The 25839-nt window shown below is 41.1% G+C and overlaps 1 protein-coding gene across 1 annotated transcript in view; it reads left to right on the top strand.

The window, feature by feature from the left end:
• Nucleotides 1-2711: 2711 nt before the first annotated feature.
• wipi2 (WD repeat domain, phosphoinositide interacting 2) overlaps nt 2712-25839 on the top strand; it is a 74841-nt gene continuing 51713 nt past the window's right edge. Inside the window, exon 1 of the mRNA XM_043711917.2 lies at nt 2712-2952. Coding sequence (XP_043567852.1) covers nt 2879-2952 — 74 coding nt within the window. The 5' untranslated portion in view covers nt 2712-2878. The remainder of the gene's footprint in view (nt 2953-25839) is intronic.

Raw genomic sequence — 25839 nt, 5'->3', positions numbered from 1 at the left:
CTATAAATATCAAGCAGAGTAGAATAACAATGCAGAAGTAGCACTGATGATGTTACCTAGCATGGTAATGAAACTCATCAACTCAGTGAGCAAACCAACAATGACATCTCAGGTTGATTAGAATTTTGTATTGCAAAAATATACTTTATTCATAAAATAGTCTATGCACATACAGTTACTTACTAAAGTAGACATTGGGCCACTCCAAGTTGATGCTGGAAGGCTAGTGATGGGAGATAAGGAAATAGCTGAAGAACTTAATGCATACTTTGTGTCAGTCTTCACAGTGGAAGACATGAGTAATATCCCAAGAATTATGGAGAGTCAGAGGGCAGAGTTGAGTATTGTAGGCATTATAAAAGAGAAAGTGCGAGAAGAGCTAAAAGGTCCAAAAATTGATAAATCTCCTGGCCCCCAATGGGCTACATCCTAGAGTTTTGAGGGAGGTGGCTGAGGAAATAGCAAAGGTGCTGACTGTGATTTTTCAAAATTCACTGGAGTCAGGGAAATTCCCAGATGATTGGAAAATTGCTGTTGTAACCCCATTGTTAAGAAAGGATCAGGACAAAAGATGGAAAATTATAGGCCAATTAGCCTAACTTCAGTTGTAAGTAAAATTCTAGAATCCATCGTTAAGGATGAGATTTCTAAATTCTTGGAAGTGCAGGGTTAGATTAGAACAAGTCAGCATGGATTTAGCAAGGGAAGGCCGTGCCTGACAAACCTGTTAGAATTCTTTGAAGACGTAATAAGTAGGTTAGACCAGGGAAACCCAGTGGATGTTGACTATCTAGATTCCAAAAGGCCTTTTGATAAGGTGCCTCACAGGAGGCTGCTGGGTAAGGTGAGGTCTCATGGTGTTTGAGGTGAGCTACTGTCATGGATTGAGGATTGGCTGTCTGACAGAAGGCAGAGAGTTGGGATAAAAGGTTCTTTTCAAGAATGGCAGCTGATAACAAGTGGTGTCCTGCAGGATTCAGTGTTGGGGCTGCAGTTATTAATGATCTGGATGAAGGGACTGGGGCATTCTAGCGAAGTTTGCCGATGATACGAAGTTAGGTGGACAGGCAGTTAGTACTGAGGAGATGGGGAGGCTGTAGAAAGATTTAGACAGTTTAGGAGAATGGTCCAGAAAATGGCTGATGAAATTCAATGTGAGAAAATGTGAAATCTTGCACTTTGGAAAAAAGAATATAGGCATGGACTATATTCTAAACGGCGAGATAATTCATAAAGTCGAAGTACAAAGGGATCTGGGAGTGCTAGTCCAGGATTCTCTAAAGGTTAACTTGCAGGTTGAATCTGTGATTCAGAAAGCGAATGTAATGTCAGTTATCTCAAGAGGGTTGGAATATAAAAGCTTCTGAGACTTTATAAAGCACTAGTTAGACCCCATTTAGAATAGTGTGTCCAATCTTGGGCCCCACACCTCAGGAAGGACATACTGGCACTAGAACATGTCCAGCGGAAATTCACACGGATGATCCCTGGAATGATAGGCCTAACATACAATGAATGGCTAGGGATCCTGGGATTGTATTCATTAGAGTTTAGAAGATTGAGGGGAGATCTAATAGAAACTTACAAGATAATGCATGGCTTAGAAAGGGTGGACGCTGAGAAGTTGTTTCCGTTAGGCGGTGAGACTAGGACCCGTGGGCACAGCCTTAAAATTAGAGGAGGTCTTTAAAATGGAATTTAAAATGGAGACATTTCTTCAGCCAGAGAGTGGTGAGCCTATGGAATTCATTGCCACGGAGCGCAGTGGAGGCCGGGATGTTAATTGTCTTCAAGGCAGAGATTGATAAATACTTGATCTCGCAAGGAATTAAGGGCTACGAGGAGAGTGTGGGTAAGTGGAGTTGAAATGCCCATCAGCCATGATTAAATAGCAAGATGGACTTGATGGGTCGAATGGCCTTACTTCCTTTTCTATGTCTTATGTTCTTAAGCATTTCTGTAGAGCCTTCAAACATGAATATTTATTTGTTTTGTGAATGTTGCTATTGAGGCAGCATTCATTGCCATCCCTAATTGCCCAGAGGGCTGTTAAGAGTCAATCACATTGCTGTGGGTACTAGGCAAATATGGCAGTTTCCTTCCTAAAGGGAATTTAGTGAATCAGATGGGTTTTCCCACCAATTGGCAATGGATTCATGGTCATCATTAGCCTCATAATTCCATGTTTTTTCCTTATTTCCAAAACTAGAGACGATAGATTTAAGCTGAGAGGGGAAAGATTTAAAAGATTGCAACTTTTGCATTCAGAGGGTGGTGTGTGCTGCCAGAGGAAGTGGTGGAGGCTGATACAATTACAATTTTTAAAAGGCACCTGGATGGGTACATGAATAGGAAGGGTTTAGAGGGATATATGCCAAATGCTGGCAAATGGGACTAGATTTTTTTGGGATATCTGGTTGGTCTGGACAAGTTAGAGTGAAAGGTGTTTCTATGCTGGACATCTCCATGACTCTATAATGCCACTAGGCCATTGTCTCTTAACAATGAACATTGAAAATTTGGCCTTCCTCGCCAACCTAACAATTTCTGACTTACACAGGACTACATGGAAGGTAACTGATGGGATGAAGATCAGGAGGTGGTGGTGATGGTGATCTGAGGGGTGCCTGTGGCTTTAATGAGAGGCCGCCATGTTGGGGGTGTGGAGGAGAGGAAGAGCTGGCGCAGGCGTAGTGCGGCTACCGTTGCACAAACACCATGAGAAGTGCGGAGCTCGAGCTGCTGCCCCAGGACCTTCTCTAAAGGAGAAAGAAAACAAGTGTCGCGCCGAGCCCAGTCGATACTCAGCGGCGGAGCCGGCGCGGGCCTTCCTTACACCCCCCCCCCCATACAAGGGGGGAGGGAAACACCGGGACCGATGAACCTGGCCAGTCAGAGCGGGGAGGGCGGCAGCAGCCAGCTCCTGTTCGCCAACTTCAACCAGGACACCACGTAAGGAGGGCCCGTGCCCGGGGGACGGGGGAAACTAGGGCTGGGCTAAGCAAGTCCGGGGATCTGCGGCCTAGGCAAGCACCACCAAGACTGGCACTCAGCCCCTGCCATTCTACCCATCCCCTCCTGCTGCCCCTCCTCCTTGTTGACATTTTTTAAAAAAAAATGATTTGGCCTCGCGAAAGGCTGCTCAGAGCATCATCAGAGTGGGATTTAAAATGTGCTAAAAGCCAGACATTGAAAAACACTCTGCTCTCTCTTCCCCCCCCCCCCCCAATCACTGCCATGCGGTTTATTTTTAAAGTGAGATGCAACAGAAGGAAGTGTCAGCTTTGTATGTGATTGCCAGATCCTAAGCTGCAGCATCCAGTTTAAAGGGACATTTCCTGCTTTTTGTTAAGAAAGACGACTGTCTGAAAATCGACTTTGCATTTATCCTAATGCTGTCTTGTATATCTAGTATAGCATGGTTTGGGTAATGTATTAGCAACGAGTTTTTTTTATTTATACAAAGGTACGTTAGGGTCTGTTCATATGGTAGTTTGTGAATACATTTCATGTATAGATTCAATCCAGTGGCTGGAAGGGCAGCTGGAGGGAGGTACATTTTCAGTGTGGACTAATTTCTGCAGGATTACCAAGTAGCAACTTTTGTATTTTCATACCTTCTCTCTCTTTCTCTCATTGAATACGATGCTTCAGCCCTTCACATGTAATGGATTATTAAATAATATTATCAGGACTCTTACTAATAGTATGTGTGGGTTCAGATTCATTGTGCTGACTCTGTAGAGCCAGATCCATTGGTAACCAATGAAATTAATGTGTTCCAACGCTCGACTACTAATCCTGGGGATCATTCGGACATTAGGATGAGGTTGAATTTACCTGCATTTCTTTGAAGGTGGGACATGTTTTTGCTCTGATTCTCTTGAGAGTTGTGTTGATCAGGGAGCATTTTATTTCAAGAGTGCTTCTACTTCATAGTCCTTTTACAGCTGCAAGTATTTTCAGATGATTAATGATAGGGTGGAATTTCAGAGCTCAATTGTATAGTCTGCATAGTTTGGAATAGGTCGACAAGCAGGAAGCTGGAAGAATACAGTAAGCCAGGCAACGTCAGGAGCTGGAGAAGAAACGTTGACATCTCCACCACCTGATGCTGCCTGACTTGCTGTGTTCTTCCAGCCTCCTGCTTGTCTACCTTGGATTGTAGTATCTGCAGTTTTTTTTTGTCTGTAATCGAGTTAAGAATAGTACAAATAAGATCATCTAATCACCACACTTTCTCCAAACCACAACTCGTTTAGTTTGTTGTGGCTTGCAATTGTAATTGCACTTAGCCTTGTTCTCGCAATGTTTTCATGGACCGAAAAATGATTTGAAGGTGGTAGTCCTTCCCTTCATATTCTTTCATAACCTTACTCAACCTAGCAATAAACCTAGGTGAATGTTTTCCAATCTTTTCACTTTGTCTGTGTTTCTCTTCTCACTTTTAGATGGCCCCTGCACTTTCTTCTCTGAAAACACCTGCCTTTGAACATCTGTGTTTTAAAAGCCTTCTAAAGCCAATCCTTTTTTCACTGTAATTTGTTCCCCTGAATCTTTTAGATTTCCCCTTTGCAGGTGGTTACCGAGTCTCGAGTTTAGGAAAGTTCTGAACTTGAGCAAAGTTTTCTGATTTTCTTGGCAAATTATTTTTATCTGCTGTATTATTTCTATTATAATTGGTTAGGAGTCTCCAGCTATGTTGACATTGTCCATTTTGTGCTGAGTGGTTGTAAACATCTCTGGTACTCGTATTGTGGTGATTTTGAGGTTCTGTGACTGCTCCTGCTCTTTGTGTTGAACTAAGCTGCTAAATTGTCATTACTCTATTTCAGATGTTAATGATGCTGCTCCAGCTTTACAGCATATCATTGGTGGCCAATGGTGATTCTGTTTTGTTTGGACTCGAGTGTTTGTGCTACTTTGTAAACTTACAAATGTTGAAGGGAAAAAGTATCTTTTCTTTAAAAAAAACAGGCTAGTTTAGTTACATCAGACACCTGACTTTGAATTCAGTTCAAACTGATTAATTAAAAGTTCCTATCATAGAGTCGTAGATGTACACTCCGGAAAGGGACCTTTCGGTCCAACTCATCCATGTCGACCATATCCTAACCTCATCAAGTCCAGTTTGCCAGCACTTGGCCCATATCCCTCAAAACCCTTCCTTTTCATATACCCATCCAAATGCCTTTTAAATGTCGTAATTGTACCAGCTCCACCACTTTCTCTGGCAGCTCATTCCATACATGTGCCACACTTTGTGTGGAACAAGTTGCCTCATAGGACCCTTTTAAATATTGCTCCCTCACCCTAAACCTATGCCCTAGACTTCTGGATACTCCCATCCCAGGGAAAACAAAACTTGGCAATTTATCCTATCCATGCTCCTCATGATTTTATAAACCTCTAAGGTCACCCCTCAGTCTCTGATGCTCCAGTGAAAACAGCCCCAGCCTAGTCAGCCTCTCCCTATAGCTGAAACCCTCTAACCCTGGCAACATCCTTATAGATCTTCTGTGAATCCTTTCATGTTTCACAACAACATCCCTTTAGGAGGGAAACCGGAATTGGATACAATATCCCAAAAGTGGCCTAACCAATGTCCTGTACATCTGCAGCATGACCTCCCAACTCCCGTAGTCAGTGCTCTGACTGATGAGGGAAAGCATACCAAACGCCTCCTTCACTATCCTATGTACCTGTGACTCTACTTTCAAGGAACAATGAACAAGGTCACTTTGTTCAGCAACACTCCCCAGGACCATACCATTACGTCTATAATTCCTGCCCTGATTTGCCTTTACAAAATGTAGCACCTCACGTTTGTCTAAATTAAATTCTGTCTGCCAATCCTCAGCACATTGGCCCATCTGATCAAGATCCCATTGTAATCAGAGGTAAGATTCTTTACTGTCCACTACACCTCCAACTTTGGTGTCATCTGCAAACTTACTAACTATACCTCCTATGTTCATACCTAAATAATTTATATAAATGACAAAAGACAGTGGACCCAGCACTGATCCTTGTGGCACTCCACTGGTCACAGGCCTCCAGTCTGAAAATCAACCCTTAATGTGAACAAAATGCATTCTGGTAGGCCTTCAGTCAGCTTCTCCTTAAGTGGATATTCACATCACAAAATGATTCATGTAATTTCACTAATTTGGATGGAATTTCTTATTTAGACAACATGATAGAGTACCTATCCAATATGGAAACATACAACTTCGTGCTAATATAGTAGCGATACATCACCTTGCATTGGGCTACTGTTGAACAGAGAGGAAGAGGGTTTTACATCTATACCATGATGACTGAATATTGCTTGACATTAACCCTGGATGAGGAATGTAATCAGTCTCCAGCACTCTTATTTCATTACTTGAGACAGAAATATGTTTCATAATGTGCTGTGCCATAGTGATGTAAATGAAGACTTTTTTTTACTCCATATAATCAAGTTACAATTGCCATTCTCCATCCAGCTGTTTGTGTCTCTCCTTCAGAGCGAGAAACCTGTAAGGTGAGTTCTTCCCATGTGCTGTTGCTTATCTCTTAATGATAGGTATGGAATAATTATCTCAAAGAATGGAGAAAAGAATGCCCAGCCGGTTTTTTTCCAGCTTCCAGTTGGCAGCGACTTGGGACTTTGAGGTGGGGAAAAGTGTATTGTCAATTGATAAAATGTCAGTGGTAGCAAGCTGTAATCGAAAGAAAAACAATAGAAATTTATCCTTCACAGATTTTGTTTAGGTTTACTGTCATTGATCAGTCTCCTTTTAATGCAACATTTTGTATGTGTGGGGAAGGTTAACTTATAGCTATATTGTAAGAAGTGATTTTGAAGTAAGTTTTCAGAAGATTCCTCAGTGATAAGGGAAAATGAAAGTATTGTACACAAAGCTTAAAATATCCTACAGTCCCCTTGTTTGAAGCATTATGCTGAGTTTACAAATCTGATTTGACAGTGATTGTGGGCAGAGTAAAGGGCTGAACTGGTGATTAATTGAAAATAGGGAGAAAGTGAGGACTGCAGATGCTGGAGATCAGAGCTGAAAATGTGTTGCTGGAAAAGCGCAGCAGGTCAGGCAGCATCCAGGGAACAGGAGAATCGACGTTTCGGGCATAAGCCTGAAGTCCTGAAGAAGGGCTTATGCCCGAACCGTCGATTCTCCTGTTCTCTGGATGCTGCCTGACCTGCTGCGCTTTTCCAGCAACACATTTTCAGCATTAATTGAAAATAACATGATTATTGGAGTAAAGAATTTGAATTAACCTTTCAAAAGTAGTTGCTGTCTGTGGCTGTGTGGGTTGTTCCCAGATGTTGCAAACTGCTATTGAATGCCCAAAACTGCAAATGGTCAAGTTGTAGTCTGGCTGATTATTAAAATACTTGCGTCATTTCTTTTGTGGTTTGATTTAAAAGTTCAACATTGAGGACTTGATGTACTTGTCCTCAAGCTAAATCATAGTCTCCTAATATACTTTTGTGTGTTCAGTCAGGTGTACAATCAGGCCACCTGTTATATGCGCAGATGTTGTACTGCAATCTCTTTAGTTTTATTTTCAAGTCTATACTATATATCTGTCCTGTCATGCACCAATACCCAGTTGAGAACGTGAGCAATCTGTTCTGGTAAATCTGTCGGATGTCACTTTTGAAATGCTTACAGGAAGGAGTTTTGTAGTAACTTGTTTTTCTTTTCCTTTCTTTAACTCCAAAGCGCATCGTAAACCCCAAGGAATTGTGACACTTTACAAATCTGACTTATGCATTGGTGTCTTGGTAGATCATATTCTTTTACTCTGGGGATCATGATAATTGTAAACTGGAGGGTAAAATAGTTCTGTTATGCATAGTATAGACAAACTTAACCCCCCTCACATCTTAGTACTGTCATCATTGATCAGAAACTTTGCACAGATATGAAATGAATAAAGATAGACTTTGAATTTACATAACATCTTTCACGACCTTAGCCTTTGCCAAAATGTTTTAGGATCAATAAAATTGCTTTTTTTTGGTGTGCTTTCCACTGTTATGAGGGTAAATGTGGCAGATAGGGCTGGGCTGTGTACAATTTATGAACGATAGGATGATCTGTTCTTGCTGAAGTTAAAGTATTGACAAACGTCTGAGTTTTTAAACAACTGTGGATGTTTGTTGGAGTTGGAATGAAGAGGGAAGATGGAATACTGCTTCAAAGAATCTAAATGTACAAGGTTATGATTGAGATGTTGATATCAGAAATAGGCACTTTCGCAAATTCTGGCAGGCAACTCCCTCAAAGCAGCACCCTCTCCCCACCAAAAAAAAACCTGAGGTGATCCATCAGGTCAGCTGGACCACGTCACCCTTCTACAAACTATAGCAGCAACTGTTTGATAGCAAAAGCCTTAGCAAGTCAATTAAGGTCCAGAGCAGTTGCTGAGATCCTCTGACACAATTCCTGGGCCAGAAGGTCTGTGTTCAAGTCCTACTCTGTAGAGATGTCACAAAGTGTCTGAGCAGGCTGATTAAAAATACGTACAGAGCAGTTGTCTTCACCACACTTGAATTAATTACATCTTAAGAGTGCCAGAGAAATTGCATTGGCATTTCCTCTGCTACATTGTCACATTCAATGGAAAGATATTTGAACAAATGCTGATGCTCTTCTTAGAGCAGGACTGTAAGCATTCGGGCAAGACTCAAGCAAAATCCATTTTGACTGACTAGACATCCAAACAGAGTGCAGGAGAAACTCAGCAGATCTGCCATTATCTGAGGAGAGAGAAACTGAACAGTTTTGAAAACGTCATGTTGCACTTGAAACATTAACTCTCAACAGCAAGTATTAAGTGTGGTATACAAGAATGCGGGAAAATGATAAAAGGAGCAAGCTGTTTTTGCTTCCTGATATTTAGCTTGGCTACTTGCATGTTTGCTTGAAAAAAAGAGTTCTGGTTCTACTGAAAACCATTACATGAGGCATTAGCTGTTCCAGAGATGTTGCTTGATCTGTTGAATGTTTCCAATAGTTTCTATTTCTATTTTACTTAAAGTTAAGATTGGTAATTGAACATTTGAGATGATAGTCACCACTTAAGGAAAATGTAAACTGCGTGCAAAGTATTGATTGCTGGCCAAGGAAATGGTTCCATGGTGGAAACACAGCTGGATAAATATCTTGAATTTAAAATTTAATTTCTGTTAACTCTACTATATATGTGAAAGGTAGTGAAGCAAGTAGTCAAGACGTTATAACTTTAAGGGTAAATAACCTTACTCAAAGTCTTTACGTGAAATCAATTTAATTTGGTTGAAGGTGTTTGATTAATAGAAGTTTGTCACAATAGGGCCAGATACAAACTCTAGTTGTCAATGTTTGTTATGAAGTATCGTTGGTGGTTGGTCCTGTGGCATTATATTTCTATTTGCAGCACGTTAAAAAGTAGTAAATGTCAGGTCTTAGGGTAATAGTTTGTTTTAAAAACCTTAAGTTCACTGAACACTAGAGTGAGGAGATAGTCAAAATTATACCAATTCCCATTTCTTTGATTTAACAAGTTATGAGTTAACTGAACTTGATAATTTGAATAATAAACTCAGCTTGTTTTTGGTTGAAATATTTCAGAAATTCTGCTGCTGTGTAAGTGTTTTTACAGAATTATGTTGAGTGCAGTCTGGCTTATTGACCTTAGCACTAAAAAGATCCTTACTCTGTAGGGTTTTACTGTTCAGTTTGAATCTCATTATCGAAAAATGCTTCCAGTTTTTATTCTGATAAGGACAGTGAATAGGCTAGCATAGTTGACCCACTATTGTAGTTCATTAGTCATGGAAATGTTGGCAACCTTTTCAACTACGTTGATTTGGTATATTCAATCATTGTTCCAGCATAGTAACTGAGAGGAGATGTACAATATCAGCAGCAAATAACAGCCATCAGGTTCCCAATATTGTAAAATACTTAGATGCCACTTGTATAGTGCAGATACAATTAGTTTTCTATGAATGAATGGCAGTGTTCTCCCCCCCCCTCCACCCACCCCCACTTGAACCTTTGCCAATATTAAAAAAGATTGGCCATTGTATGTCAATATGATTGATATAATCAGGCAGCATTGACATTTTAAAAGGTTTCATTTCAAAGCTCAGATTAAAGAAAGTGCTTGTATTTACATACTCAGGAAGTTGAAAAGTTTATCCCAGAAAAACTGAAAATGCTGGAACTACATCAGGTCAGGCAGCAGAGCCTTTGTGATACAAGATAGTTAACCTGAATAGCTCATTTTACTTCAGACTTTATTTGGTACTACTGACATTTTTCTATTTGAAATTTCCAGCAACTATTATAATTTACTTTTTGAATTACTTTGGAGATGTAGTCTTTTATGCCTTTGTGAAAGCCAGTTTACCATTTTCAGAACCTGACATATTTATATAAAATGGCAGTTCAATCAATTTTTGGCAATATTGGCTGATGGAGAAATATTGGTCAGTGCCAAGGGACTGTTTATTCTCTATTCTTCATATAGTGCCATGAGATCTGAGAACCTTTGTTTTTTGGATGGGATATTAAACCACGTGGGCAGATTTAATGAAGCTGTATTTCACTTCTGGTAAAGTGTGATGGTGGAATGGAAGCAATATGAAAACATGCTGATGTCTCTGACAGCGCAGTTCTGTCTTAGTATTGAACTGTCACGCCAGTTAGTGTAGGATTTAAGCCTGCATTTTCCAGCTAATTAATATAATTTCTTGTATTTATATTCTGCATTATTGTTTGTGAGTATTGAAAGCACTTCTAGGGTTCATTCATTTGAGATGTGGTTTTGCTGACTGGATCAACATTTATTGCCCATCAGAAGGCAATGGGGAACTGTAGCCTTGAATCACTGCAGTCCATTTTTTTTGTAGGTAGACTGACAAATCTGAGTGAGCTCCAGAATTTTGACCCAGTGACACTGGGATCTTTCCAAATCAGATGGTGTGAAGAAGCAACAAAGAGTATTGATGAGCACAGAGTGGTAGATGTGATCTATATGGACTTCAGTAAGGCATTTAATAAGGTTCCCCATGGGAGACTGGTTAGCAAGGTTAGATCTCATGGAATATAAGGAGGGAAATTTTCAGATGGTGGTGTTCTCATGTTTTTCTGCCCTTGTCCTCCGTAGTGGTAGTGTGTGAGTTGGAAGATGTTGTCTGAGGAGCATTGGTGAATTTCTGCAATGCATTTTGTGGATGATGCACACTGCTGCTAAAGAGTGTCAATGGCGAGGGTGAATGTTTGTGAATTCAAACCTACTAGTTACGTGAGCTTCATTGTCCTCAATGGTATCAAGCTTCTTGTGTTGTTAGAATTGCCTTCAAATAATTAAGTACATTAAGGAGGACAAAAGGGTAACGAGGGAGAGAATAGGGCTCCTCAAAGGTCAGCAAGGAGACCTTTGTGTGGAGCTGCAGGAGATGGGGCAGATACTAAACGAGTATTTTGCATCAGTATTTACTGTGGAAAAGGACATGGAAGATATAGAATGTAGGGAAATAGATGGTGACATCTTGAAAAATGTCCATATTACAGAGGAGGAAGTGCTGGATGTATTGAAATGCATAAAAGTGGATAAATCCCCAGGACCTGATCAGGTGTACTCTGGGAAGCTAGGGAAATGATTGCTGGGCCACTTACTGAGATATTTGTATCATCAATAGTCACAGGTGAGGTGCCAGCAGATTGGAGGTTGGCTAACGTGGTGCCACTGTTTAAGAAAGGTGGTAAGGACAAACCAGGGAACTATAGACCAGTGAGCCTGACGTCGATCGTGGGCAAGTTGTTGGAGGGAATCCTGAGGGACAGGATGTACATGTATTTGGAAAGGCAAGGACTAATTAGGGATAGACAACATGGTTTTATGAGTGGGAAATCATGTCTCACAAACTTGACCGAGTTTTTTTTTGAAGAAGCAACAAAGAATATTGATGAGCGCAGAGTGGTAGATGTGATCTATATGGACTTCAGTAAAGCATTTAACAAGGTAACCCATGGGAGACTGGTTAGCAAGGGTTAGATCTCATGGAATATAAGGAGAACTTGCCAATTGGATACAGAACTGACTCAAAGGTAGAAGACAAGGTGGTGGTGATGGAGGGTTGGTTTTCAGACTGGAGACCTGTGACCAGTGGAATGCCATAAGGATCGGTGCCGGATCAACTACTTTTCATCATTTACATAAATGCTTTGGATGGGAACATAAGAGGTATAGTTATAAGTTTGCAGATGACACCAAAATTGGAGGTGTAGTGGACAGCGAAGAAGGTTACCTCAGATTACAACGGTATCTTGATCAGATGGGCCAATGGGCTGAGGAGTGGTAGATGGAGTTTAATTTATATAAAGGTGAGGTGCTGCATTTGGGAAAGCAAATCTTAGTAGGACTTATACACTTAATGGTAAGGTCCTAGGGAGTGTTCCTGAGCAGAGATATCTTGGAGTACAGTTTCATAGCACCTTGAAAGTGGAGTCACAGGTAGATAGAATAGTGAAGAAGGCGTTTTGTATGCTTTCCTTTATTGGTCAGAGTATTGAGTACAGGAGTTGGGAAGTCATGTTGCGGTTGTACAGGACATTGATTAGGCCACTTTTGGAATATTGCTTGTATATTTCCTATCGGAAAGATGTTGCAAAACTTGAAAAGATTCAGAAAGATTTACAAGGATGTTGCCAGGGTTGGACGATTTGAGCTATTGGGAGAGGTTGAATAGGCTGGGGCTGTCTTCCCTGGAGCGTCGGAGGATGAGGGGGTGACCTTATAGAGGTTTATAAAATCATGAGGGGCATAGATAGGGTAAACAGACAAAGTCTTTTCCCTGGGGTGGGGGAATCCAGAACTAGAGGGCATAGGTTTAGGGTGAGAGGGGAAAGATATAAAAGAGACATAAGAGGCAACGTTTTCACACAGAGGGTAGTATGTTTATGGAATGAGCTTCCAGAGGATGTGGTGGAGGCTGGTACAATTGCAACATTTAAAAGGCATCTGGAAGGGTATATGAATAGGAAGGGTTTGGAGGGACATGGGCCAGGTGCTGGCAGGTGGGACTAGATTTATGTTGGGATATCTGGTCGGCATGGACGGGTTGGACCGAAGGGTCTGTTTTCATGCTGTACATCTCTATAACTCTGACTCTAAGTGTGGAGTATTGCATCACACTGCTGACGTGTGCCTTTTAGAGAGTCAAAAGGTAAGTTACTCCGTGTAAGATTTCAAGCCTCTAATCTGCTCTATAGCCATTGTATTTATATGTCTCGTCCAGTCAACGTCTGATCACTGGTAACCCTTAAGGCTGTAGGGATTCAGTGGTGGTTCTGCATTTGAGTTATTGTGTAAGCGCATTGAGTATGGAAACCCTCCCCAAAAAGAGAACCTGAGTTACCCACCTAAGTCCATCTCTTAATCACATTTTGAGACTTTTTCTTTCTGGCTTGATGCTTAAACTTAAAATATTTATGATGGGTATGCACTGGAAATCCATGAATATGCCTCTTGCTGTATTCATCAAGAAATGTTTTGTCACTTGTGGAAATCCTCCCATAAATAATTAAAAATACAAGGTATTGAGGCCAAGTGCACTAATGAAGTAAGCTTCCATTGTAGGTTCTTTGTAATGGGATATCTCTTCCAGAATTCCTGGAAGGATGGAACCAAAACAATTTTGTCCAGTTAACAGGAGGAGAGAATGGGATTGACGTGGGATTCATTTTGTCTGTCTTTTAATGATTTGAGTAACAATTTTTGAGGCGTTGCTGTCCGTTTCATAGTCTTTTGGTTCTTTCATGTTCATGGACACATTAAAGTCTAGTACAATTGTCATTAAGTTGTACAGTTTGCTAAAGATCTGATTGCATACTTGCTTAGGTACACAGTTTCTGTGGTCAGTTTTGAAATGTTGTTTAAAATCTTAATCTTACCAATGAAGCTGCGTCATTTCTTTGTTTTACTAAAACCTGAATGCATTTGCATCAGTTGCAGTTGTTCTAGCGTGTATATTGAATTCAAATTCCACCATCTCCCACAATGGAATTCGAACCCAGTTCCCCAGAATACCAACTAAATTTCTGGATTAATAGTCCAGTGATGATACCAATAGGCCATTGCTTTGAATTTCTATTCTCCCACTCTAGGTTCCATTCCAATTATGCAGTGACATTCTTAACAGTGATACTGGACAGGTGACACAGGATTCACGAGTTATGCTTGCAGAGAACAGTATCTATTCCCTAATTATACTGACTCCTCCTCCAACTATGTTCCCATTTCTTCCTCTAACTTGAATGGCTCTCTGTACAATGGTGTCATGGGCAGTTTGCTCTTTCTCGCAACAGTCCAAGCTCTCAACCACACAGCTTGAAAAAAACCTTGAAACTGTTGGATAGTACCAGGGTGGATACTCCTTAAGAGCTGTCCCTTGGATTCCTATACCTGGCTCACTTCAATCACTCCTTCCAGTGTTGATTTTGATTTAATTTATTATTGCCACATGTACTGAGATCCAGTGAAAAATATTGTTTTTCGTGCCATTCAGACAAATCACATCTTCCATAAATACTTCAGGATAACAGAACAGAATGCAGAATATAGTTTTGTGGCTACAGAGAAGGTACAGAAAAAGATCAACTCTATTATGAGAGATCCGTTCAAAAGTCTGACAACAGTGGGGAAGAAGCTTAAATCTGTAGGCAGGTGTTTTCAAACTTGTATCTTCTGTTGATTGAAGAGACTAAAACTGAGATGGGGGCTCTTTTAATTCTTTTGGCTGCTTTGAGGCAGTGGGAAATGTAGATGGATTTAATGGAAGGAAGGATGTTTTTCATGATGGACTGGGCTGCATTGACATCTACGTGTAAGTTCTTATGGTCTTGGGCAGAGTAGTTGTCATACCAAGCTGTGATGCATCCAGATAGGATGCTTCTCATGGTGCATCTTTAAAAATTGATGAGTTATTGTGGACGTAAGAATTTCCTTAGTCTTCTGAAGAAGGAGAGGCATTGGCATTTCTTGACTGTGGCGTTGGTGAGGATGCACCAAGGTAGACTGTTGGTGATATTTACTGTTAGGAACTTGAAGCTCTCAACCACCTTCACATCAGCATTATTGCTACAGACATGGGCCTGTCCTCCACCCTGCTTCCTGAAGTCAGTGACCAGCTGCTTCATTTTGCTGACATTGAGGGAGAAATTTTTGCCTTTACACTAGGCCATTAAAGGTGTCTTATCTCTTTCCACTACTGCCTTGTCATTTGCTTGAGATCTGACCCACTAAAGAGATGAGCAAGCTTCTAAATGGAGTTAGAGCTGAATTTGGCTTCACAGTTGTGAATGTATAAGGCTTCTATCAAGGGACTGAGTTATACAGACTTGCAGGGCACCGGTATTGAGGATTATTGTGGAGGACGTGTTGTTGCCTATCCTTATTTATTGTGATCTGTGGGTCAGGAAGTCAAGGATCCAGTTGCAGAGGGGTATCTACAGTCCTTGGTCTTGGAGTTTGGAGATTAGTTCTGTTGGAATTGTGGTATTGAAGGTGGAGCTAAAGTCACAACCAAGATTGAATGGTAGGTAGTTCTCCTATAATGGGGAGAAAGTGAGGACTGCAGATGCTGGAGACCACAGTTGAAAAATGTGGTGCTGGAAAAACACAGCAGGCCAGGCAGCATCCGAGGAGCAGGGGAATCGACATTTCGGGCATAAGCCCTTCAGGAAGAAGGGCTTATGCCCGAAACGTCGATTCTCCTGCTCCTCGGATGCTGCTTGGCCTGCTGTGTTTTTCCAGTACCACATTTTTGAACTCAGTTCTCCTATAACACCACAGTTGCATTCCACCGAACGTTTGCTTAATAGGAATAATGGGGCATGTGGGAAAAGTGAGGCTAGAGGCAGACCAGCAAAAAATATCATTCATGATCGCTCAAAATCACTCAAAAGTCGAATGCAAAATATAGCACGGTCTGAATGAAGGTTGAAATAATATTTATTAATGAAACGAAAGTAAATTTAACACTACATTTTTAAAAAATGTAAGAAAGTTGCTGTCTGTATAGTACCTCTCGCAGCTGCTCTGCTGGCAGCTAACATCATCGTGTGCGCAGAATGTTACGAAGACCAGCGCTGACATCGCACATGCAGAATGACACAAAGACAAGCATGGCTGTCGCATATGTGCGGAACGGTGCAGACACTGCATGTGCAGAATGCTATGGACATCGGCGCATGCACATAATGAAGCACAAATTGATCTCTGCTGGAATTGCACTATTGCCAACGGAGGTATGCATTCTCAAAAATACCATTCCCCAATTCTCAGCGATGTTATAGCCAAACTGCGCTGCCAAAATGCACATTATCCCAGAACTATCTGTACTTAATCCAAGGGTGGGGCAACCTTCTGGAGCAGTTGGCTTACACCTCTCTGATATATAGAACATAGAACAATACAGCACAGAACAGGCCCTTCGGCCCACGATGTTGTGCTGAACTTCTAACCTAGATTAAGTACCCATCCAAATGCCGCTTAAAGGTCGCCAATGATTCCGACTCTACCACTCCCACGGGCAGCGCATTCCATGCCCCCACCACTCTCTGGGTAAAGAACCCACCCCTGACATCTCCCCTATACCTTCCACCCTTCACCTTAAATTTATGTCCCCTTGTAACACTCTGTTGTACCCGGGGAAAAAGTTTCTGACTGTCTACTCTATCTATTCCTCTGATCATCTTATAAACCTCTATCAAGTCACCCCTCATCCTTCGCCGTTCCAACGAAAAAAGGCTGAGAACTCTCAACCTATCCTCGTACGACTTCCTCTCCATTCCAGGCAACATCCTGGTAAATCTTCTCTGCACCCTCTCCAAAGCTTCCACATCTTTCCTAAAGTGAGGCGACCAGAACTGCACACAGTACTCCAACTGTGGCCTAACCAAAGTCCTGTACAGCTGCAACATCACTTCACGACTCTTGAATTCAATCCCTCTGCTAATGAACGATAATACTCCATAGGCCTTCTTACAAACTCTATCCACCTGAGTGGCAACCTTCAAAGATCTATGTACATAGACCCCAAGATCCCTCTGTTCCTCCACCTGACTAAGAACCCTACCATTAACCCTGTATTCCGCATTCTTATTTGTTCTTCCAAAATGGACAACCTCACACTTGGCAGGGTTGAACTCCATCTGCCACTCCTCAGCCCAGCTCTGCATCATATCTAAGTCCCTCTGTAGCCGACAACAGCCCTCCTCACTGTCCACAACTCCACCTATCTTCGTATCATCTGCAAATTTACTGACCCACCCTTCGACTCCCTCATCTAAGTCATTAATAAAAATTACAAACAGCAGAGGACCCAGAACTGATCCCTGCGGAACTCCACTTATAACTGGGCTCCAGGCTGAATATTTACCATCTACCACCACTCTCTGCCTTCGACCGGTTAGCCAGTTTTCTATCCAATTGGCCAAATTTCCCTCTATCCCATGCCTCCTGACTTTCCGCATAAGCCTACCATGGGGAACCTTATCAAATGCCTTACTAAAATCCATGTACACTACATCCACTGCACTACCCTCATCCACATGCTTGGTCACCTCCTCGAAGAATTCAATAAGACTTGTAAGGCAAGACCTACCCTTCACAAATCCGTGCTGGCAGTCCCTAATCAAGCAGTGTCTTTCCAGATACTCATAAATCCTATCCCTCAGTACCCTTTCCATTACTTTGCCTACCACAGAAGTAAGACTAACAGGCCTGTAATTCCCGGGGTTATCCCTATTCCCTTTTTTGAACAGGGGCACAACATTCGCTACTCTCCAGTCCCCTGGTACCACCCCCGTTGCCAGTGAAGACGAGAAGATCATTGCCAACGGTACTGCAATTTCCTCTCTTGCTTCCCACATAATCCTAGGATATATCCCGTCAGGCCCGGGGGACTTGTCTATCCTCAAGTTGTTCAAAATGTCCAACACATCTTCCTTCCTAACAGGTATCTCTTCTAGCTTACCAGTCCATTTCACACTCTCCTCTTCTACAATATGGTCCCTCTCGTTCGTAAATACTGAAGAGAAGTACTTGTTCAAGACCTCTCCTATCTCTTCCGACTCGATACACAGTCTCCCACTACTGTCCTTGATCGGACCTACCCTCGTTCTCGTCATTCTCAGGTTTCTCACATACGCATAAAATGCCTTGGGGTTATCCTTGGTCCTATCCGCCAACGATTTTTCATGCCCTCTCTTAGCTCTCCTAATCCCTTTCTTCAGGTCCCTTCTGGCTATCCTGTATCCCTCCACTGCTCTGTCTGAATCCTGTTTCCTCAACCTTATGTCTGAACATTAGATTACTGCTCCTCCGTTTTGACTCAAAGTTGCTACAATAGCAAACACTTTCAGCAGATAGATTCACTGATCACCTTGGTGTCTAGCAGTTTCCAAATGCTGCAGTTGCAACCCATCACCTGACTTGCTTTTTATTTTGTATTTTATTTATTAATTAAATCACTAATATTCCTGCTCTTTACACTTGAGAAAACCCCAATCGTCATTTTTATGCACTAATATTAATCTTCTACTCAACAAGCTCTTTTTGCAATAATAAAGAAATTAAACGCAAACTAAATACTGATCTTTTACTTAAAGGCTAGAGATACTCACCAATCACTGCTTTATTTGAGCAAAAGCAGCAAAACACCTCTCTCTTCTCTCCCCCCCCCCCCCCCCCCCCACTTAACACCATGAGACCTCCAATTCTCGTGCTGTATTGTAAATCTCACTAAATTGGCTACTGCTATAAGCTCCCAACACATAGGAGCTCTGTAAGTCAGTTAATGAGGATCCAGTTTCAGCCCGTTGTCAACAAAGCTGCTCTTTCAATGCACCCTGGAAAAATAAACCTGCTCAAAACTTGCAAGTACAGAATTTTAAACTGCAGGTTTTATTTGAATGCCAGCTACACTTTGCAATCTAAATTAGGCTTGCACAAAATAAAGATTTAGATATTTCTAATGCAGCACATATATGCACCCAGACCAAGGCTCAACTGAATGTGTTCGCTAAATTTGTATGCTCCAGCTACAAATGTATGCATTTTCTATAGCTCTTTCACTTATCGCAAATTAATGTTGCATAGCCAGTACTGGAAAGCTAGCCAGTGCAATAACCTCTTAATACTGTTCTCCCAAAACTAACCTTTTTCATTGTATTCTATTGTCTAGAATTTAATGTAAAGAGGATCTCCTCCACATAGTCAAGTAGGGAATAAAAGGTTTTGTTTGGCTCAGGAGTTGTGCTGCCTAGAATTACAAAAAGGGGACATGAGCTTGCTTTGGCAAATAGAGTTACGGAGAATCCATCATAAGGGCAAAAGGGTAACTTGGGAGAGAATAGTGCCCCTCAAAAATCAGTAAGGCAGCCTGTGTGTGGAGCTGCAAGAGATGGAGGAGACACTAAATGAGTATTTTGCACCAGTGTTTACTGTGGAGAAGGACATGGCGAATATAGAATGTGGGGAAATAGACAGTGACATGTTGAAAAATGTCCATATTACAGAGGAGAACGTGCTGAATGTCGTAAAACGCTTGAAGGCGGATAATTCCGTGGGACCTGATCAGGTTTACTCTAGAACTCTTTGGGCTGCTAGGGATGTGATTGCTGGGCCCTGTGTGGAGATATTTGGATCATCGATAGTCACAGGTGAGGTGTTAGAAGACTGGAGGTTGGCTTACATGGTGCCACTATTTAAGAAAAGTGGTAAGGATTATAGACCAGTGAGCCTGACTTTGGTGGGCAAGATGTTGGAGGGAATCCTGAGGGACAGGATTTACATGTATTTGGAAAGGCAAGGACTGTTTAGGGATAGTCAACATGGCTTTGTGCATGGGAAACAGTGTCTCACTGACTTAGTGCGAAGGTTACCTCAAAGTACAGTGGCATCTTGATCAGATGGACCAATGGGCTGAGGAGTGGCGAATGCAGTTTAATTTAGATAAATGTGAGGTGCTGCATTTTGGAAAGGCAAATCAGGGCAGGGCTTGTACACTTAATGATAAGGTCCTGAGCAGTGTTGCTGGAGTGCATGTTCATAACTTCTTGAAAGTGGAGTCGCAGGTAGATTTGATAGTGAAGGCAGTGTTTGGTATGCTTTTCTTTATTGGTCAGAGCATCGAGTATAGGAGTTGGGCGGTAATGTTGCAGCTGCATAGAACATTGGTTAGGCCACTTTTTGGAATATTGAATATCTGAACGATGTTGTGAAATTTGAAAGGGGTCAGAAAAGATTTACAAGGATGTTGCCAGAGTTGGCAGGTTTGAGCTATAAGGAGAAGCTGACTAGACTGGGTCTGTTTTCCCTGGAGGGGTGACCTTATAGAGGTTTATGAAATCATGAGGGGCCTGTTGAGGCTAAATAGACAAGATTATTTCCCTGGGTTGGGGGGGGAGAGAGAGAGAGAAAGGGTTAAGGTGAGAGGGGAAAGATTTAAAAGTGACTTGAGTGGTAACTTTATCACAGAGGGTGGGGTGTGTATAGAATGAGCTGTCAGTTGTGGACGCTGATTCAATTGCAGCATTTTAAAAGGCATCTGGATGGGTACGTGAATAGGAAGGGTTGAGAGGGATATCGGCCACATGCTAGCAAATGGGACTAGATTAATTTAGGATATCTGGTCACCATGGGCGAGTTGGACCGAAGGGTCTGTCTCCGTACTGTACATCTCTAGACTCTGAACTTCTTTCCAAGTCACAGGAATGAATACTCTGGACTTATTTGAGTCTTTTTACTTGATAAGCTTGGTTCAAGGATCAAGTATTCATCTTTCTGTTGTTTAGATTTATCCTATATTTTGAGGCCATGCTGGAATTTAATGAAGGAATATGAACACGTGTTGGTTACTAGCTGGCCTCCTGCATATTTTATTTTTGTCTGACAAGTCGCATCATCCTGGTGCTTCTCACCACTGTGTAAAAATGAACATAAATATCGTTATGTATTCCTGGGATTGACAAGTCTGTACTTGTCCAAATCTTGCTTTTGGTTCCACTACTCAAGGCCCTTCCAGTGATGTGTGTATTCTATGTCTGTCTTCCCCTCACCCCAGCACCTCAGCTTTTTGATTCATTTCTGTAGGAGATGTATCGACTATGTATAGTTTTATTTTCTTAAAGGTATTTCACCTTCTGTACTGATTTCTTAAACATTTAAAAGAAAATATTCTGGTGTTTAGTTGCAGTCTTACAGATTTGACCATACTCCTGTGCTGGTTTTTATTTTTGCCCTGTAATTATTCATTTCTCTAGGCCAGGTTTCCTACATAAGAAATAGGAGCAGGAGTAGGTTGTTTGGCCCTTCGAGCCTGCTCTGCCATTCAATAAGATCATGGTTGATCTTTTTGTGGATTGAGATCCATCGATCCACACTCTTATTGTATTCCTTAATTCCTTTATTGTTCAGAAAAATATTTAGCTTTAAAAATGTTTATTGAGCTACTTCACTGGGCAAGGAATTCCATAGATTAATGACTCTCTGGGTGAAAAAGTTCCTTCTTGATTCAGTCCTAAATTTGCTCCCTCTAATCTTGAGGCTGTACCCTCTTGTCCTAGCCTCACTTTCCAATGGAAACATCCTCTCTACTTCAATTTTAATTATTCCCTTCATAATTTTATATGCTTCTGTAAGATCCCCTCTCAATCTTCCTAATGTCAATGAATATAATCACAATCTACTCAGTTTCTATTCATAAACCAACCCCCTCAACTCTGGAATCAACCTCGTGAAACTCCTCTGCATCCCCTCCAGTGCTACCACATCCTTTCTCAACTAAGGAGACCTAAACTGCACACAGTACTCCAGGCGTGGCCTCACCAGTATCTTATATAGCTGCAACATAATCTCTCTGTTTTTAAACTCAATCCCTTTAGCATTGAAGGACAAAATTCCATTTGCCTTCCTAATTACTTGTACCTGCATACTAACTTTTTGTGATTCATGCACAAGGACACCCAGGTCCCTCTGCATAGCAGCATGCTGCAACTTTTACCATAAAAGTAATAATCCTTTTCGCTATTACTGCTACCAAAATGGATAACTTCACATTTATTTACATTGTATTCCATGTGTCAGACCTTTGTCATTCACTCAATGTATCTACGTTCCTCTTCAAAATTTCACAGTTCTCTGCACACTTTGCTTTGCCACTCATCTTGGTGTCATCTGCAAACTTTGACACCCTACACATGGTCCCCAACATCAAATTATCTATATAAATTGTAAATAATTGCGGTCCCAACACTGATCCCTCAGGCACACCACTAGCTGATTGCCAGCTAGAATAGCATTGATTTATCCCCACTCTTTGCATCCTGTTAGTCAACAAATCCTCTATCCACGCTGATATTCTACCCCTAACGTCACACATCCTTATCTTATGCAGCAGCCTCTTGTGCGGCACTTTGTCGAAGGCCTTTGGAAATCTAGATACACCGCATCTACTGGGTCCCATTGTCCACCTTGCTCGTAATGTCTTCATAGAATTCCAAAAGATCTGTCAAGCATGACCTGCCTTTCATGAACTCGTACTGCTTTTGTCCAACAGGACAATTTCTATCTAGATGCCTTGCTGTTTCTTCATTGATAATAGACTCAAGCATCTTTCCTACTGCACAGGTTAAGCTAACCAGTCTATTATTTCTCAGTTTTGTCTACCTTTTTTATACAGTGGCGTCACTTTTGCTGTTTTGTGATCTGTTGGGACTACCCCAGAATCCAGTGAATTTTGGAAAATTACGGCCGGTGTACCTGCTATTTCTCCTGCCATCTCTTTTAGTGCTTTGGGATGCATTCCATCAGGGCTAGGAGACTTATCAATCCTTATCTCCATTAGCTTGTCCAATACTACATCTTCTGCAGTAATTGTTTCCAGGTCCTCACCTTCTTTCATCTCTTTGTCAAATACTGGCATGTTATTAGTGTCCTCCACTGTGAAGACTGACACAAAATACCTGTTCAATGCCTTGGCCATTCATCATATTCCATAACTAAATTCTTCTTCTCATCCTCTAGCCTCTCTCTTTTGTTTTATATATTTATATAAACTTTTGCTGTCTGTCTTGGTATTCTGTGCTAGTTTTTGCTCATGTTCTATCTTTCTTTGCTTTATAGCTCTTTTTGTGGCTTTCTTATGACCTTGAAGGTTTTTTCAGTCTTCTAGTTTCATGCTGTTTTGGCCTTCTCTCTCAATTTGATAGCCTCCCTTATTTCCTTAGACACCTGTGGCAGATTACCCCTTTTTTTAAACAGTCCATCCTTTTCACTGGAATATATTTTTGCTGAGCACTTTGAAAGTCCTTCACTGCTTGTCAACTGTCCCACCAGAAAATCTTTGTTTCCAGTCTACTTTAGCCCAGTCCTCCCTCATTCTATTGTAGTTCCCCTTGTTCACTCTCAGGACCCTGTTATTGGGTTGTATCTTCACATTCTCCATCTGTATTCTAAATTCAACCATACTGTGATTACTCCTTCCAAGAGGATCCCTCGCTATCATTAATTATTCCTGTCTCATTACACAGGACCAGCTCTAGGACAACTTGCTCCCTTGTCGGTTCCATTACGTACTGTTCAAGAAAACTATCACGGATACACTCAACAAACTCTACCTCAAGGCAACCCTGACCGAGCTGGTTCGACCAACCTACATGTAGATTAAAAACCCCCGTGATAATTGCTATACCATTTTACAGGCATTAGTTATTTCTTTGTTTATTGCCTGCCCCAGTTTGATGTTATTATTTGGTGACTACTTTCCTATCTTTCCTTCTGAATAGTCTGGTACACCTGGATATTTAACTCCAGTCATGACCATCCTATAACCATGTCTCCATCATGGCTACCAAATCCTATTCAATTGTGATGATTTGTGCTGTTAACTCATCAATCTTGTTAATGAATGCTACGAGCATTCAGGTAAATTGCCAATGTTAGTTTCTTTCTCTTGAGATTCTTACACACTTGATGCAACTGCAATACGCCAATTTCTGTGAACAGTTAAAATTTATTAAGCAAATACAGGCTTTGGAGGATCACTTAACACATCGCTATGCCTGTGAAGCGTGTCAAGACAAGCTGTCTGAACAAAGGAACAGTCCTTCCTTTATACAAAATCTTTAGATCAGTCAGTAATGCCTACAAGACAACCCCCAGCCACAGTCACATTACTCAAGACACAATGTAGTGATCACATTATTTCCAGAGATAATGTGATTAAATCATTCCTTAATGGCAAGACCTGATGTAAATTGTATTGTTTAACTGCAGGGAGTAGTCACAATTTTAGTTGCAATGTTCTTATTAATTCCGAATAGGGGATGATACTGTAAATTCTTCTACTCTGAAAAGCTAGGAAATGACCATGCAAATGGCTGAATGGCAAGAGATGTGAATGTAAATCCCTTAACATTCTACCTGGAAGACCGACGTACCACCCTAAGACAGAGGCATACCGCCCTACCCCTGGGGCATCCAATTTCCTGTGGGTCTGCAGAGCAAAGTAACCCTTTAATATCTCTCCTTTATACTAGATTTCTTACCCTCATGATTTCAACCATCTCTAATGATATCTCGTGAGTTATTCCTTCCTTTCATAGTCTGCCTTGAACTTAAACCCTCCTGCACACATGCTAACCTGCTGCTTACCTTTTTATTTTCCTGTCTGATGTTGTAAAACTTGGTGCCACTTTTCCTTGGGATCATAAGTTTTCATTTGTATTTTTGTTAAAATTGACCAACCTTGATAAAGTAACGTATGAATACAATAAAGCATTGCTTGGAGTCAACACTTGGAATTGTAAAGCATGATAATTGTTGATATTTCAGAACTCTGGACATGTAGTTATTTTAGTTAAATCAGCAAATTCTGCAGCTGTTTTAAAGCTTTGGGGTCACGGCGAAACAGTACTATCCAGGATAACCTTTTGCTCCTTTTCAACTAGTTTCATGGGATTATCGATGTTAAACCAAAATATTCTTATGGGAACCCATTAATAGTCAGTTACTTGATGTCTCCTGAAGGAATCACAAGATTCTAACAAACTACCATATATACTCATGTAAAGGTCGATCTAGTGTACAAGAAAACCCTGATTTTGGTCAAAAAATCTTGTATTTTCCATATCTCGTATATAAGTCGACCCTACTATATCGCATTAAATTGCAATCTTTCATTCATACTGGTAATTCTATTCATTGCTCTTTATTATCTCACATCTCTATTCATTCATTCATATTTATCGCACTTGGTTTGCTAACAGAACGTTTTGATTCATTCTTTCATTCAGACCGTTACTAAGTCTTATCACACTTTGTTCACTATACATCCAAAAGTTAATATCATTAAAAAGTGCAGCATGAATTTCAGCCCCTCAAAACTTGTGCCCGTGTATTAGTCGACCCTCTAATTTCAGCTTTTAAAAAAAACTGTCTTCAAAATTTGACCTATACATGAGTATGTATGGTAGTCCCTGTTCTAATCTATATTTTCTTCCTCTGTGGCGTTATCTCTCCTTGTATATTGTTGTATTTCTGTCTGATTCTGATATACAGGCCCTGGATCATCAACAGCAATACGCAAGCCAATCTTTCCAGATTCTTTTGTAGAAGCTAGCCAAGTAGGGTCATATCTGTCTGTTTTTCTTGAAACCTATATCACTTATTATAAGTCGTTTTGCCTTTATGATGTGTAACTAAACTCTTAAGAGTCAGAAAGATGAAAATTCCTAGCATTGGGAATCAATATGTTTTTCACCCAATCTTTCC

This window comes from Chiloscyllium plagiosum, unplaced genomic scaffold (assembly GCF_037043375.1).
Source record: "Chiloscyllium plagiosum isolate Xiang-an unplaced genomic scaffold, Cpla_swu_hap1 HiC_scaffold_20, whole genome shotgun sequence".
In the NCBI taxonomy this organism is placed as follows: Eukaryota; Metazoa; Chordata; class Chondrichthyes; order Orectolobiformes; family Hemiscylliidae; genus Chiloscyllium; species Chiloscyllium plagiosum.
The sequence above is the reverse complement of the archived record's forward strand: the minus strand, read 5'-3'. Positions and strand labels throughout refer to the sequence as shown.